Raw genomic sequence first — 19355 nt, 5'->3', positions numbered from 1 at the left:
ATTGGCTTTAAAAATAAAGTACCAAGCATGAAGAATCAAAAGGGAATAAAGAATTGGTTCTAAATTTGAAGAGGTGGTGGAAACTATAACAATTTTAAATTTTATTTACTGAGGGTTTCTTCCTATAGCTATGGGAAGTATGTAACTTTACTTGTGAATTTAAACCCTAGAATTTGCTAGCTGCCGTCACTAATCAGTTGTTTTGAATGGACATCTTACTTCTTTACAAGAAACAGACTAGTTTCACTGAGATCTTTTATAATTAGTTATATAACTAAAATCCACATCCAGAAACACTGAAATGTTAGTTATTCAAAATGTCTGTTTTCTCTGGTTAACAATAAATGGAGAATAACTTAAATGAAATCATCTATTTTGCACATTAACAAGCCTCATCCAACATGTACTAAGTGTAGTTATAACTATGAATTCAGTTAGACATCAAATCTTACTGAACAATAGTATTTACATTTGTGAGGGATGATTTTTCACTTGAAGTCATGGATAAATATAATGTTATGTTACTCTATAATTATGTCTGATATCTAGTTATCAAAAATGATTGTAGCTAATACAGTATGAGACTAAAATAATCTCTGTCTCAGCTGATGGAGTCCAATTATATAATCATATTCTTTTAATAATGACAACAGCTTTAAGGAGTAGTATAAAATAAGGTGGCTTAAGGAAATTCTTTGAGAAGTCATCTACAAGTCTAGACATCTGAATAAATGAGTAAATCCAGTTTTCATAATTTATACTTAAATCTTTAAGTCTATGCTTTAACTACAATTCTGGATCAAGGGGCAATGAGTATTTAAATGTAATTATAAACACAACATATTCCCTCATCTCCAGTGTGTTAGTTTATTTTCATTAACCTGTGGCCAATTATTCTAATTATACATAAAATCTAAGAACATGCCTTGATAGTTTTTCAGTATTCCTAGATAGTTGGACACTAAATAAATAAAATAGTCCAAAACAGGCTTTTGAAATAAACAATTAAATGCTGATAAATAACTTAGAGCAACAAACAATAATAATGTATACCATGAACTTGTATGTCATTGAGTTATATAACATAAATACCCTGAAGTCTGATGAAATCTACTCTCTCTTTAGAAATGAGAAACGTAGTGTTCAAGGAAGTATATTCATTTATCTTAACTAACACTATAATAAAGAAGATTGAAACCCAACACTCAGAATTCTAGAATTCTTGGTACTGACACTTCTCATGGTATAATCAAAGGAAACTGGGTTGGAAACCAGGAGACCAGGGTTCTGTCCCAGCCATCTTACAAGCCATGCAATTTGGCTTTGCTTTCTTGGACCTGTTTTCTCATTTAGAAAATGAGTGAATGGACTCAAGTATTCTCTAAAGTGTCTTCTTTAATGATCTATATTTAATTCTAAAATTGACCTGTATGATAAATTATTGAGGAAAATAGTGAGCCACATTTTATAATGATATATTTGCTTTATCAAGGCATTAGATTGCAACTTGAAGCAAGCTTTGTTAATATGAGAGGAATTTTAAAAACAATATTAGGTTCAGATCTATTTCCATTCATTTATTTACACTTTTGGCAAATATTTATTGAATGCCTACTGTGTTTTAGATAGGATGTTGGGAGCTCAAAGACAAATAAATACAGCTTTTTGTGTAGTGAAAGGGAAACAAAATAACATTGAAAGATAGAAAACAACTATTACTTATAGTCTACTTCTTGAATCATCTTTATATGATTTAAATCACATTTTCCTAATTTATTGACTATATTTTCTGAAATGAACTTTTACTGTTTCCCTTAAGCTATACTGCCAAAATAATTATAATAATTATAACTCTATATACATGTCTTATTTTATTATAACGTTTAGGACATCATTAGATGAAAATATAAAGCAACTCCCTGGTAATTTAATGCCATTTGTTCAAATATTAAGTATCATCTTAAAAATTAAAAAAATAGGTCAGCTTTTGGTCACACTCTGCTGCTGAGAAACTGGCATATTCAAGCCACACAAACTTTATGACATAAATAATAACAGGAAATGTGCTTTCTTAACAAGAAATGAAGATCCACTGCTTGCTACACAAGCCAATTTTGAACCCTTAGTTCATGATTGATCAAATTCTTTTTTTTTAAAAAGATTTTATTTATTTATTTGAAAGAGAGATCACTAGTAGGCAGAGAGGCAGGCAGAGAGAGAGAGAGAGAGAGAGAGAAGCAGGCTCCCTGCCGAGCAGAGAGCCCGAATCGGGGCTCCATCCCAAGACCCTGGGATCATGATGTAGGCTGAAGGCAGAGACTTAACCCACTGAGCCACCCAGGGCCCTCCCCCCATTTTTTTTTTTTTAAATAGTCTCCATGTCCAATGTGGAACCTAATGTAGGGCTTGAACTCACGTCCCTGAGATCAAGACCTGGACTGAGATCAAGAGTTGGACACTTAACTGACTGAGCCACACAGGTACCCCAACTTGTGAAATTCTTGCACCAATAGACAAAAAAATAAAATGGATGAAGAAAATGAGCATTTAAGGAAAAATAAAATAGAAGAATGATTCATGATAATTCAAATTATCTTCTACAAATCACTATAAAATGATATTAAAGAAAACAATCTACATTTTATAGTAAAGATTACATACATATTTGGTAATTATGGACTTTTGAAATCTGTTGAGATCTTATATAATACTGGGGAAAGAGTAAGTATATTATAAAAAGTAAAATAACTTCTATGTATTTAGTACAAATTATAGAACAGGTTTTTTAAAAAATCCTTTTATTTCTATTGATATTTCAACAGAAATCATGTAATAGACCTTATCTATAACTTCTATGTTTATAACCTATAAGATGCTGCATTAGTTTTATTTTGTTTAGGGTCAACTTAATTGAAATAAAAAGAAACACATTTTCATTTACCTCTTCAACTTTTCATGAAGGGAATCACATATGATGGAACTCTATAATTTAAGGCTTATGTCATAACTAAAGTAAGTTGCTACCCAACTATTATTAGGCTTTGTTTGTATACTTAACAATGACAATAGCAATACTGGGTGTCTTCCTGATAATTAATGACTAGCTAGAAGCAGTTGATTGTCCTGTTCACTAATCCCCAGGAAAAAGTCTCTAATGAAAGTCAGTATTACAATTCTTAAAACACCATAGATAGAATGCTTTGTAAGTTTAGTTGAAATGCATTTCACGGAACTTAGAAAAAGAATCCTAAATGCATGATAGTTCTATATTTATCTCAACTGGTTTTTTGTTTATAATTAACATTTTAAGAGGTGGTATAAGTTCAGAGTGATAAAAAATACTAATCTGGTCAAATAAGTCTAACAGTTAAGATAATAACTACATTCAAAATGCTAAATACTAATATTTCTGAGTACAGCATTACACTAGTATTTAGAAATTATTCTTTATTGTCTACAGAATAAAATATCAGCTCTTCTGCCTAGTAATCAAACCCTGTGCTCACCTAACAAACATTACCTCTCATGTCTTTGCACCTTTCCACAAGCCAACTCACCATTGCTTACTTGTGCCCTATTCATTTCCACAGCAGCTTTACCCATGGTGCTGCAGAGAATAAGGTGAATTTTGTAAAAATCACCTGGCAAGAGGCTATTGTTTGGGTGAAGCCTGAAAATGAGGGTGAAGTTTATTTTGGTATTAAATACAAAATTATTTTCCACCATATCATTATAAATGAATGCAGAAATGAAAAAGCATCTCCAATTATTTTTTGCTTATGTCACACAGAGAAAGGTCAAAGTTGGTTTTTATTTGCTGTTCTCTTCACTAAGTTTTTCTTTTTAGGGTTAAAAAAATTGACTTTATATACTTCTTAGATAGATTGGCTTTTTTTTTTTTTTTTAAGATTTTGTTTATTTATTTGACAGAGAGAGACACAGTGAGAGAGGGAACACAAGCAGGGGGCTGGGAAAGGGAGAAGCAGGCTTCCCACAGAGCAGGGAGCCTGATGCGGGGCTCAATCCCAAGACCTTAAGATCATGACCTGAGCCAAAGGCAGACCTTTAATGATGAGCCACCCACGCCCCAGTTGGCGTCTTTTCTAAAACACATATTTTGGGATGTCTGGGTGGCTCATTTGGTTAAGCCTTTGGCTCAGGTCCTGATCCTAGGGTCCTGGGATGGAGCCCCACTGTAGCGCTCTCTACTCAGCAGGGAGCCTACTTCCCCCTCTCCCTCTGCCTGCTGCTTCCCCTGCTTGTGCTCTTTTTCTTTCTCTCTCTTTCTCTGTGTCAAGTAAATAAAATATTTTAAAAAATAAAATAAAATATAAATATTTCCCAGATATAATTAAAACAATTCTTTATTATAGAGATAAGGCCTAGTCATGCTTCTAAGAACATTGCCTATTAAAATGTCTTTTTTCTCTGTTAAAATGAAGATTAACTGTTTTTAGAAGTGCTATATTAATGTCATAGAATAAATCCTAAATTATAATCATAAAACAAATTCAGCTAAAACTTAAAAGACAAACATCTCTTTTAAGCATTTTGTTTCCTAGAAATCCCAAATTCTTCCTTTTACAGATCTATGCAGCTTCAAGTATATTTTTTTATACAGCTGGTGTTCAAATTTCAGATTAAATTTTAAATTAAAATTAAATATAAACAATATAAATAGAGATTGTAATGTAACAATGGCTAAGCCAAATATTTGGCCAGTATGCTCTATAATAATAGATTATTAAAGACTTAAAAATTAAATAGATTCACCTTTATGGGGACTTTGTGAATAGTACATTAATTAATTGATACAAAGCCCTAGATACTGCCTGGCACATAGTAAGCTTCAATTAATTATTATTAACTGGAATGTTATCATAAAACATATCTTAAGTTAGTAGCAGTAAAATTTCTCATTCAATAGCTCCAATTACATATAAGCTATTGAGACCGCAAGGAACAAGGCAGTGGCGCCGTACTTAAATTTTAAATATACCAGTGGAGTTTTGCACATATGGTATCTCCATATTAGTGTGTCTAATATTTTTGAGTTTTCAGCAGAGTTTATTTTTGATCACACACAGCACAACATTGCCATGCAGAATGGGAAACTGGATGGAAGCAACTTGGAAGGTGGCTCACAACAAGCCCCATTTACCCCTCCCAACACTCCGGATCCACGAAGTCCCCCAAATCCGGAAAACATTGCACCAGGTAACTATTCCCTTAGAAACAATAAATAAACAATAAGTAAAATAAACAGGATGAAATTGCTGTGCACTTAAATCTATGACTCAGGTCATCTGGCTGCTTTAGTAAATGGTATCTAAGTGACATGACTTTACTCATTACATATCTATTTTGTGGTTAAGTTCAAGATAAATATAAAGATTCAGATCTAAGGAGTCATGTAAAACATTCTACTATGTTCTTTCATATGGTTCTTTGTATTTGTTATATTAAAAATTGAGTCACAATTACATTGAAATTCTATTTGTATAGGACTATAATTTATGAAGTGCTAATCTTGTCTTCTTTAATTTCAAAATAACTCTGATATATTTATTACAGTCCTCATTTTACAAATTAAGAAACTGAGGTCACAAATGGTTATAAACTCATTGATTGATCAAGAATTAAATCCAGTTACCAAATTTACAGATGCCTTGTGAAATTGACCTTGTGGAGGTTACTATCATTATTCTCTGCTTCGTTAAAGGATGTTAAATGAAATTCTTCAAGATTGCCTATTTGTTTATTATCTTAAAAGAGAAATAAATCCTTATCTAATGAGTATATGTTACTCAGAAATATTGTTATATTTTGAAATATTAAATGTCACAAGAATTATCTACTTAGACAACACCTTTTCAAAATAAATGACAGCAAGTACCTTCAAGTATTCCTTCAAGAGTACTGTACAAAGTAGATTTTTTAAAGACTTGAAATTAACAATATCTATGTCATATTTTTGTAAAATAAGCAATAAATTTAGCAAAAGCGATTCGAGTTCTTCTCAAATAGCCAGTTTTTGAAAATATGTAAGTAAAGCAACTGTACCATATTGAATCTTACTTAAAAATAAATTAACTCAGTCATTGATGTGCTTAGATTTATTAGTACATTCTTACTGAACACCATGAGAAAAAGTATTGATAGACAAAATAGCCCTGAAGGAGACCAAGAACACACTTAGAATGCATAGAACTCTTAAGTGAAGCATCATAATAAAGTTCTCAAATGGCTTTCAAGTAGCCTTGTGTGTGTGTGTGTGTGTGTGTGTGTGTGTGTGGCAGCAAAGCAGGTAACAGATTCTACATACACAGTGTTAAACACACAGGAGAAAAACAAGCCTAAGGATCAGACAGACCTGGCTGGGTTCAGCCTTCTGGCTCCATCCATCCCTGCCCATTTTACTACTGTGTTGGGAAAGAAAGTAACTCTCTTTGAGTCTCCATTGTCTTCATAAGTAAAATAAGCAAAACAAATCTCACTGCACAGGGTTCTGAGAATTAAGTGTGATAAATATAGTTCCCAACCATATAATAAAGTACAGTAGTCCTCCTTATCCACAGGGCATACACCCAAGACCCCAGTGGTTTCCTGAAACTGTGGGTAGTATCGAATCCTATATATACAAAGTTTTTTCCATACATACATACTTAAAATAAGGTTGCATTTATAAATTAGGGACAGTAAGAGGTTAACAATAACAAAATAGAACAATTATAACAATACACTGTAGTAAAACTTACGTGAATGTGGTCTCTCTCTTTCGAAATCTCTTATTGTACCATACTCACCTTTCTTGTGATGATGTGAGATGACGAAATGCCGGTGTGGTGAGATGAAGTGCGGCGAATGATGTAGACACTGCGCCATAGCATTAGGCTACTATTGACTCTGACCATGAGTCAGAAGAAGGAGCAGCTAGCTGCTTTGGGACAGGACTGGACGGAACCAGGATAACTGCCTTTAACTGAAAAACTGCAGACAGTGAAACCAAGGATAAGAGGGACAGTACTGTACTTAGCTAAAGTAAATTCTTTCCCTATCAACTTTACATCCTTAAAACAGAAAAGAACACATACATATCCTTTTAGCTCCCACCACTATTTGAGAACCTTCTGATTTCTAATGTTTGGAGTGTTTTTTGTTTGTTTTCTTAAATAGTAAAGAGAAGACATATAGAAATGTTTATGTTGGTTCAGTCTGGTACTCTCAACACTGTGTTAGAACTTTTGTTATATGGTCATCATTGTAAACCATGTCACAGCAAAAGGAATAAAAAAAAATTCATCTCTACCCTCAAGGAATTCACCCTTGAGACAGTACAAAAGTTCATGTTACATTTGTTGTCTCACTTTCTCTCTGCATATATAATTTAATATCATATGCATTTTATTTACTGTCAGGAATATATATATACACACATATGTGTAAATTTATACATATATAAGTAGAACATTTAAAAGTATAAACTCATACAGTGCTTTAAATCTAAATATCCAGTTATTAAATATTATGAAATGTCCATGTAACATAGATTAAGAAAAGGGGGGAGTATGGAGCTCATCAGATAGTTTATCCTGAAACAGAGTAATGGACCCTTCCTTCTTGGTTGTTAAGTTGAAAAGTATAGCAAACTGAGGAAGCAAACTTAAGCTTACCTAATTTAGCAAGAATTATTATTGGTTAATATGCCATGTATCCAAAAGCTTTTTTGAAAAGTTTCTTCAAATATGAATCAATAAGAGTATTATGATGCCATAATACTGCAGGAATTAAGTTCTTTGAATTTAAATCAGTTGTGTTAAGGACAGTATTTATGTTATCATGTAGCATTGTTGAAATGTAATGTATCTGAGAACTTAAACATATTACATTCTTTCCTGTACATAATTCAGCATATCAAAAAAGAGTTATTAGTTAATTCTACCTATAAAAAGAAATTAGAAAACCAGGAATATTTTTAAAATGTGAAAAGATTAGACCCCTTATCATCTTTCAATGTAGTAGGTTATTATGATAGTCTTATGAAAGTAATTATAACCATGAAAATATTCTAAGCAAACTTGGTTAGGAATAAAAGATACTAGATAGAAGGTTTACTAGAATTACGGTTATGTGATCATTATGTTTATGGGTGAAAAAACTGAGAAAAAAACACAAAGGTAAAATAATTGTATTAGGGTAGTGGGATTTCAAGGACTTTTTTTAAAATATAAAATTCTAAAATTTCCAGTTTCTAGATGGCTGATATCTGATCACTTTTAGGAAAGGAATGGGAAATAAAATGTGCTAGTTATGATAATGGAGTTCTATACACCATACAAATGGAAAGCACAAGAAAAGTAACTCTGCTTTCCTGGGGGAGATAGGAAAGGCTAAATAGAAGAGGTAACCTCAAGCCAAGGCTTAAGGTAAGAATTTCCAGGTAGCAAGAATTAGAAAGAGCATTCCAGGCACAGGGAACTAATGGAGCAAGCAGAGAAGCATGAGGGGACACAAGATGTGTCAAGCAGATCCAAGTTCTGGAGCATAAAAATGTGAGAGGAGAATGGCAGGAGCTGAGGCTGTGCTGAATAATCTAGGTTTTTGTCATGGGTAGCCATCATAGCACCCTGGGAAAGGGAGGTCAGTGACATGATCCAGTTTTCCAATTGGAAAGGTCACTCAGGCAGCACTGTGGAGAGTCTGGGGAGGAGTTGGAGACTAAAGGATGAGTATGAAGACTATCGTGAAAGGCTAGGCAAGGGGTGGTCAAGGCCTGAACCAAGGTAGTAGTAAAGGGAATGAGGAAAGAAGAAGGAATTTTCCAGAGCAAGTTTTCCAGTGTTCTGTTTGCAAATCCCTTGCTTAAGATCTATAAGCCATACTTGAGACTTACTAAAGCTAAATCTCTGAAAGGAAGAATCCATTTGGCCCAAAGTGACTCAGAAATGAAGTTGAGAGTCACTATTTTAGCAATTCTTAAGAAGTACAGCTGTACTTAGTGATCTGCTGTGGGAAAGAGAGGAAGTTTAGGATAATGCTTCTATCTTGGGCATCTGAGGTAGTGTTGGTATTCACCAAGTATTCACTAGTATAAAGGAAGAACTAAGTAGAAAGTGGCTAACATATACGGTCAGGCCTGGTTAGTACTTGGATGGGAGAAAATGGCTACATAAAGGTCTAGAAAGATTATTAAGAGTGTCAGGGGATATTCGTTTGGAAAAATATAATGGAAGGAAGAGCCTGGAGATTAAAAAAAAAAGAATTATGAATATGTAGGTCACAATTGTAACCAGGAATATAAATGGAATTTTCTGGGGAGAATGCATAGTATAAGAAAAGATCTTTGAGTAGCTAAGTGGCAAGCATCAAAAGAGACTACCATGAGATACTAGAGGTAACCAAAAAAAAAATTACATTACTGCAAACAAATAACTGCCTAGAGGTGGCATTATCAGCAAGATATTTTGGAGGAGATAAACTCTTCAGTGTAAAGAATGGATAGACATGATTGTACACGAGAAAGCAGAAAACATTTTAGAGAAGAGAAAGAGCCTCAGAAAAACCTAAAAGTAAGAGTGAACAAATGGTAAAGGGTTTTGACGTCATGGAAAAAAGAATTAGGCAAAGGACACAATAAAGTTGTATGGTGGTGTAGTTGGAGAGTACCCAGCTGCCTTTGAATACTTGAAGAATGTCACTTTGATGCAGGTAAAAGCGGTTTAAAGTTGATGCCAGAAATTTGTGTGATTTTTAAATGGCACTTACAAAAAATTTCCAGCTCCCAGAAGAAGTTGAGGAGGTGAGACCAAGCAGAAAAGTTAGGTAAGAAATCTTTAGGAACAAAGTAAGCATGGGATGGGCACACCAGGGAATAAGACTGGGGCCTGATTAAGGCAATGGAAACAAGTTACTTCGCCATTTTGAAGTTTAAATGGTTTGCAGATCGCTTAGCAATTTAAGATAGACAAGAACTAAAAATTACCTCTACCGGATCAGCCCCCAGAGGGGGGAGATTTTGTCTTCCCTGATCCTTCCCCAGCACCTAGACCACAGTAGACACTCAACATATATTTTTAAGTTAGTTCATTCACTCTGATATCTAAATCCTACATTATAAATTAATGTAAGGGTGGGGTGCCTGGGTGGCTCAGTGCGTTAAAGCCTCTGCCTTCAGCTCAGGTCATGATCCCAGGGTTCTGGGATCCAGCCCCACATCAGGCTCTTTGCTTGGCTTCCTCCTCTCTCTCTGCCTCCCTCTCTGCCTACTCGTGATCCATGTCTGTCAAATAAATAAATAAAATCTTTAAAAAAAATTAATGTAAGGGAAACAGTTTTTCACAATTAAATGAATAGTTGCACTGAACAAATACATACTAGGATAATCAAGGAAGAAACACTTGCATGATTTGGTATAATTAAACATAAGGAAAAGTGGTTTCTTTTGAAATTCCATAAGTTTGAAGGGGTTAAAAATGTCTTACAGTTTCAGACTACTCTTTGCCAAGAGCATAAAAAGGATGCATTCTTCATAAGTTCACCCCCACTTGAAAAATTAAACATGGTAAAATATTAGGTGGAGTTCAGTAACTCCTAGGCGCTCTGTATTTATTTACTCTTGCTATATTTTTCCAAAGGATATTCTGGACCACTGAAGGAAATTCCTCCTGAAAAGTTCAACACCACAGCTGTCCCGAAGTACTATCAGTCGCCCTGGGAACAGGCCATTAGTGGTGATCCGGAGCTTTTAGAGGCTTTATACCCTAAATTTTTCAAGCCTGAAGGAAAGGTAGAACTGCCTGATTACAGAAGCTTTAACAGGTAATCCAATTATCCTGGGTGATACTGTGGCATCTAATACCAAGGGTTTTATATCATAGTATGGAGAGCTGAATTCTCTGGAAGAAAAAGAAATTTTAATAATAGATTCAAAATAGTCATACAGGATAACTCCTAAGCCTAGGCAAGGACTGATTTTTACAATATTACATATTTACAGTATGGCAAGACTTGGGTTTTTTAGTACAAAAATGAAGGAAATGTTTCAGAAACCATCACTGTTAAAACATCAAGATTATTTATTAAATAAATAAATAAATAGAAGTATCTCCAGTGTGCTGTTTTGCACCCACAGAAAAGTATTCCTAATTTATAGGCTGCTTAATGACTATTCACTTGAAAATTAATAAATTTAGGAGTAAGTCTTTGATTTACAAAAGAATACCACAAAGTCTGCATTTAAATGGTGATCTTCTGTAGTACTTTTAAAACTATTACACTATTAGAATGTTAGTTTTCACATTTTACAATTGTAGTGGTATTAATATTATGCCTCTTATTAGTAATAGAGTTACTAGGATTGCTCCTAATACTATTACTAATTGGTAATGCTAATAGTATTAGTACTACATCTACTGCATAAATGAGGTATACCACAGAATTTAAGGAAGGATTGAGGAGTGTCCTGGAACCAATGATAGAACTTTCTTCCAAAATGAGAGTGTAGAAAATTACAAAAATTAAGACACTAAGGGAAAATGGAAAATAATGAAATACTTGAGGCTTGTTTCTGAGATTAGTGCTTTAGAGATGTTGTGTGACTTCTTGTGCACCTTGTGGTTTTCCTATCCCATGCCTGCTGAGCAGCTTGCTTCCAGTTTTACAAACACACTGGTATATTTGGGTTGGCTATAAAGAGATGCCTATTGTTTGTATACACACCAAATGAGTGCTATTTCAGTGAGAGAGCGAAAAGAGAAGTTAACCTGTTAATAATTCTCCTTTCCTTGAAAAAATTTTCTTTTTATATACACATCAATATATAAATAAAAACTCCAGAACTTAATGTTAATATTACAGCCTATTCTTAGATTCTTTTTTAAGAACATAGTTTGGTATAAGTCAATATACATTTCATTATTATTTTAATGTATACAAATGTCTTTTCATACAGATATGCCAATATTTTAGTCATTGTCACTGATTTTATGAGACAGTAAATAAGAACTGATCAATTTTTAAAGAAAATTTGAGTATGGTATTACTCATATGGTATTACATGAGGTCTGGGTGTACAATACAGTGCTTCTGCTGTGCTCACCACAAGTGTAGCTACCATCTATCACCATAGAATGTTATTATAACACTATTGACTATATTCCTTACACTGTACTTTTAGTCACATGACATTCGTTCTATAACTGGAAGACTGTATCTCCTGCACTCCTTCATCCATTTTGCCCATACTCCCAACGCCCCTCCTTACCTGGCAACCATCAGTTTGTTCTCTGTATTTGTAAGTAAGGCTGATTCTGCTTTTTTGTTGTTGTTCATTCGTTTTTGTTTGTTTGTTTGTTTGTTTTTAGATCCCACATATAAGTGAAAGGATATGGTGCTTTTCTCTGATTGATTTCACTTAGCATAAGTGAAATATAAGTGAAATTCACTTTAGGTCCACCCTTGTTGTTGCAAATGACAAGATCTCATCCTTTTTTTATGGCTAAGTATTAGTCTGTTGGGTATATTCCAGTGGAATATATACCGCATCTTCTTTACCCAATCATCTACTGAGGGACACTTGGCCTGCTTCCATATCTTGGCTATTGTAAATAATGCTGCAATATTCTTAGATTCTTTTTTATTGTTAAATAACAGATGAAACAAAATATGATACATAGATAATCCCGAACAGGTAGCTTTAAGAGCCTTTTTGCCCTTAAAGTATACATACCTGGCTACACAAAATTTGAGGCCTTGTCTGTTACATATATTGCTCTACTAGCCTACTTAACAAACATTTAAACAGTATAACCATATCTTTGCCTTGAATGCTTGCTAAATAAATGAGCCTATAAAAAATTACATGGGTAGGAAATGGAAATCCATTTCTAGCTACAGAAGACTAGTTATATTAGAACAACTTCAAAAAAATAACTAGAAAATCTAGTTATTATAAAATGTTTGAAAATCTGTCAAGGAATTAAGGACTTAACGAGCCAAACTAGACATGAGGTAAAGTTAGAGAAGTAAACTCACATTTGGTACCACTTTTTCCTGTTAAGGATTTTGCTGATTTATTGGCCACAGCTAATAAGTAGAGAAAGTAAGCAAACTTTTCAATAATCTTGAATCTGATAAGGCCAGAAATAGGAATATAGGGTCTGCTAAGAGGAGAGGTCCAAACATTCTAAGCTTTTAGTTGGGATTCTTACAGGCTATCCCACTAGAATAAAGGTGAACAAATAATAGACCAGCTTTCATGAAAATAAATACTGGTCCTAATCAACACAATCTTAGGTTGGATAAAAAATCACCTCCTTTATGTCAAACTGCCTGTCATGGCCAAAAGTAAATCAGCATCTTGCATCCAGTGGATAATCATATATTCCTGAACTCCCATGAGTGGGTGCAAGTCCTGTGCAATTGCATGGGGTGCCCATGCTTTAAAGGGTCATGACTGGTTTTTCAATGCTTTGTTGTTTTTAACATGAAATTCTTAACAATTTCTTAGCAAGAACCCCAGGTTTTCATTTGGGGCCTACAAATTACACAGCTGGTCTTAATCCAAGGCTCCGAGTTTAGGAAGTGGTTATTGACCAACCAGGTGGACTAAGGTGCTTTTTACCTTAAGCTTCTCCGCACACAGGACACTCTTGCAACTGCCTTATTAAATGATATGGTTTTTTTTTTTTTAATCTTCATGTTTCACTCTTTACTTGTCCATAAGATCTATTGCATCTTTGAATTCTTAGCACATAGTAAGGTGTTTAGACATAATAAGCCATCAGTAATTTGTTGCACAAATAAATGACTGAATCAACAAATAAACAAACTATTGATATATAATGGCCACCTTCTAAAATGATAAAACACTGTCTTGGACATCTTGCACATCCAAGGATAAGTATTACTTATGTACTGAATCAACTCTGAGTCATAAAGACTCTTCAATTCCGTAAATCAAATGACAAAATGTGAGACAATGAATCAGCTATTTGCATCATGAATGGGACAGCAACCTGGCTTGACATCACTTAGACACAGCCCAAGCAGGGCGACATTCCTAAACACACTGCTCTACTTAGCAAATGATCTCAGAAGGCCCCATATACCCCAAGAATTATCTCATGAGGGTGTGGTATAGAGTAGTGACTAGAAAAATAGGACTCATGGGAGACTGGGTTTAAATCCTCGTTCTACAGCTTAATAGGTGGGGGACTTTGGGCAAGTCATTCAACTTAGCTGTGTCTCTGTCATCTATTAAATAGAGATATAAGTAGAACCAATTTATAAGGTTATGAAGATTTAATGAAAAAAAAAAAAAGGCAAAGCCTTTGTCTTCAAAGTTTGATCCACAGGCCAGTAGCACTGGCATTACCTGGGAATTGATTAGAAATGTGGAGTCTCAGGACACACACTAGACTGATTGAATTAGTGTCTGCTCTTTAATGAGACACCAATGTGATTACTTCATCAATAGAGTTTCAGAACCATGTAAAAAAGGGTTTGATATATTAGTACCTAGTCACTAAATAATAGCTGTAATCAATATTATGCCTTCTGGAGCTTAATAATGATAAAGAACTGAAATGATAATCTAAGTTCTTTGAGTTCTTTTCTAAACTGATCTCTTTTACCTCCAGGGTATGGTTTTAGGCCCTGAATGTGAAAATCTATACTGATACCTTTGCTAAGTACCACCTGGGACTAAGGTTGCTGCACCAATCAGTGACCTGTTATTATCCATATCTATCATAGCAATTTGGGGGAAATATCATCAGGTCAGTCAACCTGAAAACAGATGCAACAGAAAATAAAACATACTGCTCATCAGAGAGGAGTAAATTAGTGGAAGATAAGAAAATGATGGGAAACAAGACAGAGATTCTATATCATGGACCATCTGTTCAGCCATTGTTGAGATCCTCTCTCCACTCAATGGATGTTCCCTTCACTGAGGATTTTAGTGTCTGGCTCACTGTCTTCCTCCCCAGGACTATTCTGCTCACACTTCTTGGTAGCTTCACAATCCATATATGATTTATTGAACTCTCCACCCTTTCAAGCCTTTGATTCTCTCATCTTAAGGATCGCTTTCTGAATCCCACCTCAGCCACCCCTGGCTTTATCTTAAAGTTTGTCATTACCAATACCTGTGTTGCCTGCAGAATCATTTCAAGCACCCTCTTCTCTATCACATTGTATCTTTACTTTTCATTTATTCTTTTATTCAGTAAAACATCAGCTCCACATGTTAAAGCCATCCCACATTTCAAAGTCCATCAATCACTGTCTCCTTACTTAATCACACTCCACGGTCTCTCACTATTGTCACACAGAAATTAAGATATTCAAGAAAGATCACAGAGTGACAGAGCTACAAAGAAGATCAGATTTTTTCCAGGCTTTAAAATAATCTCCACAACAATTAGACAATCTGATAGTCTTCCCAGTTCCATTGTTCAAATTTTTATGAGAGTCTTCTAGGTATAATGCACTATACAAGTATATTGTAATGAGTTACAAAGATATATCAGAGAGAATTCCTGTCCTCTTGCAGTACGGTTTAGCACAAAAATTACGCAGATATATCAATGGATGTAATGGAAAATAGGAATTGGGGTTATAGGGGAGGTAAAAACAGAATCCATGGAAACTTAGAGGAGAAAAAGCTACTTCTGGCTGTGGGAGATCAAGGAAAGCTTCAAGAAGAAAGCTACATGTTACTTAAATAACAAACTTAGAACCTAAAGAACTTAAAGTTTACTTGGAAGTGCAAATTAGAAAAAGTTATAACCTAAAGGAGATAGAGAAATGTGGTAATAAGTGTCAGAGTACTCTAACAGAGAAAAAAGAATATGACTAAAAGTAGGAGAGCATAAAGGAGAAGAGGAAGCAGTTCATTAAATTTGGCTGGAACAAAAGGGACATAAAAAGAGAACAGGACAAATGGACATGATTGACCTTTCCACTGGGATGTCAAAATCGTTTCCCACCCATACACCAAAGCTGTTCCTTTCTGTATCTTCCACCTAAACTCTGTATATACTAAAACTCTGTATATACAATGAATCCTTGATTTCTATATTTCCTCAAACATTTTTATCCGTTTTATCAGAAAATCCTGTTGACTCTACTCCCCAAACCCATCCTGAAACCATCCACTTCTTTCCATCTTCATGGAAAATACCTGAAATTCAAGCCACCATCATTTCTCACTTGAATTGCCACAATATCTTCTCTCCTTCCACTCTTGTCCTCTTACAGTCTATTCACAGAGCAACAGCAGTCAGAGTAACCTTTACAAAAATTTAATTAAATTACACTACTCCCCTACTTAACATTTTACAGTGTTGCCCTTCACACTTAGCATGAAATTCATATTCCTTACTTGGACAAAGTCCCGTACAATCCACCTCTCTGTCCTCTCTTCTACCTCTTCTACCTCTGTCCTCTCTTTACATACTTGTCGACCAACATAGGCCTTCTTTCTTTTCCTGACCATATCAACAATATCTCTGCCTTAGATTCTTTGCATTACTTACTCCCTATGCCTGAGATGCTAACATGGCTAACTTCTTACCATCAGATGACAGTTTAAATGTCACCTCTTCAGAGAAGTCTTCCCCAACTAGCTAGCTAGTTATTCATCTATGCCCTAGTAAATTATACTATTTTAATTCCTGTATAGCTCTCATTACTAGCAGATGTTTTGTCTCTCTCTCTCTCTCTTTCTATCTATCTATCTATCTATCTATATATATACACACACACATATATCTATCTATCTATCTATATATATATATATAAATTGTCTATCTTCTTCATTAGAGTATAAGAAGCTGGTGGGGTGCCTGGTGGCTTCATTGGCTAGGCGTCTGACTCTTTATTTTCAGTTCAGGTCATCTTAGGGTGGTGAGATGGAGGCCCATGTCAGTGTAAAGTCTGCTTGAGATTCTCTCCCTCTCCTTCTGCTCCTCCCCCACCCCATGCATACATGCTTTCTCACTCTTTAAAAAAAAAAAAAGAAAGAATAAGAGATCTCAAACTTTGAGCTCACTGTTCAAGGTTATATCCCTATCCACTTATAAATGCCTGCTGCTGAATGAATAAATAAATTAATGGTTAAATCAAAGAAAGCTAGAATGTTATGTGGGGCCTTGAATGCCAAAATGAGTTGGACTTTATTCAAAAGAAAAATAGAATTTTTTCTTTTGAAAAAGACACACTTCTTGCCTTCAGAGAGCTTACAATTCACAAATTATACCAACCCATATTATTAAAAAAACAAACTCAGACCAAATCATATTATGGGGTAAAAGAAAAAAGCTAACAAGCCAAAATACCATATCATAAGCACCAAATGACTGACACTGCTATAGGAATTTGGCTAACAAACAGTGTGCCAGCTGGGATAATTGAGAGAAAGTTAGAACTTAAAGGCCACAAGATATACACATGTGGAGAGAAGGCAGGGAGGAAATATTGAAGCAGGGAAACATTGTTAGCAAAGACACAAAGGCAAGAAATGTTTTCAATGAGCTCAGAGTATAGAATAGATTAGTTTAGTCCCAAACTGAGAGTACATACAAAGGGACTTTATATTGATGTATTAACAAATATGTTTTATCATAAAAACATTGTTCTAAAATAAAAATGTTTGCCTCAGAGATAAGAAACTGAAAATTGTATTAAGTATTTAAAAACATTCCCATAGAATTATGAATTAAATTCTCTGGCAAGTGAATTTGAAAATTAATTAATATATTCTTTTTCTTTTCACTTCTCACAGAGTTGCCACCCCATTTGGAGGTTTTGAAAAAGCATCAAAGATGGTTAAATTCAAGGTTCCAGATTTTGAGCTACTACTTCTAACAGATCCCAGGTTTATGGCTTTTGCCAATCCTCTTTCTGGTAGACGGTCCTTTAATAGGACTCCAAAGGGATGGATATCAGAAAATATTCCTATAGTGATAACAACTGAGCCTACAGAGGATACCACTGTACCAGAAACAGAAGACCTATGAAAAAAAGTTGTATGTGCCACAAAACCGTCTAAATATAAATGTTGCTGTTTCATTATTCTACTTACTGGCAAAATCACTTACACTCTTCATTAGTAACAATAATTTAATAGCAATTTAGCAATTTTCCTTTTATTGCTTTTAAATTAAATATCAGATCAAACACTAATAAACAATTTGAAATCTTGTTTTAAAAACTTTCAACTCACATGTCTTTATTCATAATTTTGTTTTCACCCAGTCTAAACAATCCAGACTTGTCACTGAGAAAGTCCAGAAGAGTAACTGACTACAAAAGGTTGCACCTTGGGGCACCTGGGTGGCTCAGTGGGTTAAAGCTTCTGCCTTCTGCTCAGGTCACTATCCCAGGGTCCTGGGATCAAGCCCCACATCAGGCTCTCTGCTCAGCAGGGAGCCTGCTCCTGCTTCGCCCTTTCTCTCTCTGCCTGCTTGTGATCTCTGTCTAATAAATGAATAAAGTCTTAAAAAAAAAAAAGCTTGCATCTTATTTTTCTTTAATATGAGCTATTTTTGAATAAGTTTTTTAAGTGGGATCTAGACTTAGAGTGCAGTGCAAGATATTTAGACACATTTGGAGTTTTCTTTAAGGGATGAAAGCTATGGAAGCTGATGTACAAACATTATGGATGGAGAAAAGGGTTGGAAAGCATTCTTTTCTCGTGACCAGGATAAAACAGCATGTCTGGATAAAGCCTTTTAATTAGTCATTATTAGAATTTCTAAACTGCTTTGTATTTTTTGACCAGCTTTCAATCACTAGGTAACTATTCCAGATGACATTCTCCAAAGTTCAGTTGGGTGACTATATTCATTTAGTATTAAGTCAACCACACAAAGAAACAATGATACAGCAAACATCATACTCGTCTTAATGGCCAGGGTATACTTGGAATTCAAACTCCATAAATCCCAAAGCTGTGTGTTGATTAGGTTTGACTTTATGTATGCATTTTTAGAGGAGTAATAACAAATGAAATATATAATAATATAGGTAAAATATACATATGTATGCATGAGAGAGATGTATAATTTGAATTGACAGGTTTTTTTTTTTTTTCTGAATCTTTAAATTCTAGTCCTTAAATACTAGGGAGTATATGCTATAAAATATTAAAAAAAACACAAGAACTGAAAGAGCACAAAACATCTGAAAGCAAATGAGATTCGCAAACATATTGATATACAAGGCTAAACTAATATAAAGGTATAGATCTGTCTTAAAATATGATAGAGGGAGTAGACAGCATAGAGCTAATAAGAAATAAGTATCAATTTTTCCCATTTCAATTCAGTTAAGAGTTCTGTGATAGAAGG

General features: G+C 34.5%; 1 protein-coding gene across 4 annotated transcripts in view; it reads left to right on the top strand.

Moving 5' to 3' along the window:
• The window catches only part of MYOZ2 (myozenin 2), a 35542-nt gene extending 17359 nt beyond the window's left edge, over positions 1-18183 (top strand). For all 4 annotated transcript variants that reach the window (XM_059169514.1, XM_059169524.1, XM_059169533.1 and 1 more), the window contains 3 exons: positions 5088-5217; positions 10635-10818; positions 17789-18183. In XM_059169514.1, coding sequence (XP_059025497.1) covers positions 5088-5217; positions 10635-10818; positions 17789-18023 — 549 coding nt within the window. In that variant the 3' untranslated portion in view covers positions 18024-18183. The remainder of the gene's footprint in view (positions 1-5087; positions 5218-10634; positions 10819-17788) is intronic.
• The last annotated feature ends 1172 nt before the right edge of the window (positions 18184-19355 follow it).

Source organism: Mustela lutreola, chromosome 1, assembly GCF_030435805.1.
Source record: "Mustela lutreola isolate mMusLut2 chromosome 1, mMusLut2.pri, whole genome shotgun sequence".
Classification (NCBI taxonomy): domain Eukaryota; kingdom Metazoa; phylum Chordata; class Mammalia; order Carnivora; family Mustelidae; genus Mustela; species Mustela lutreola.
This window is presented reverse-complemented; position numbering and strand designations above follow the sequence as displayed.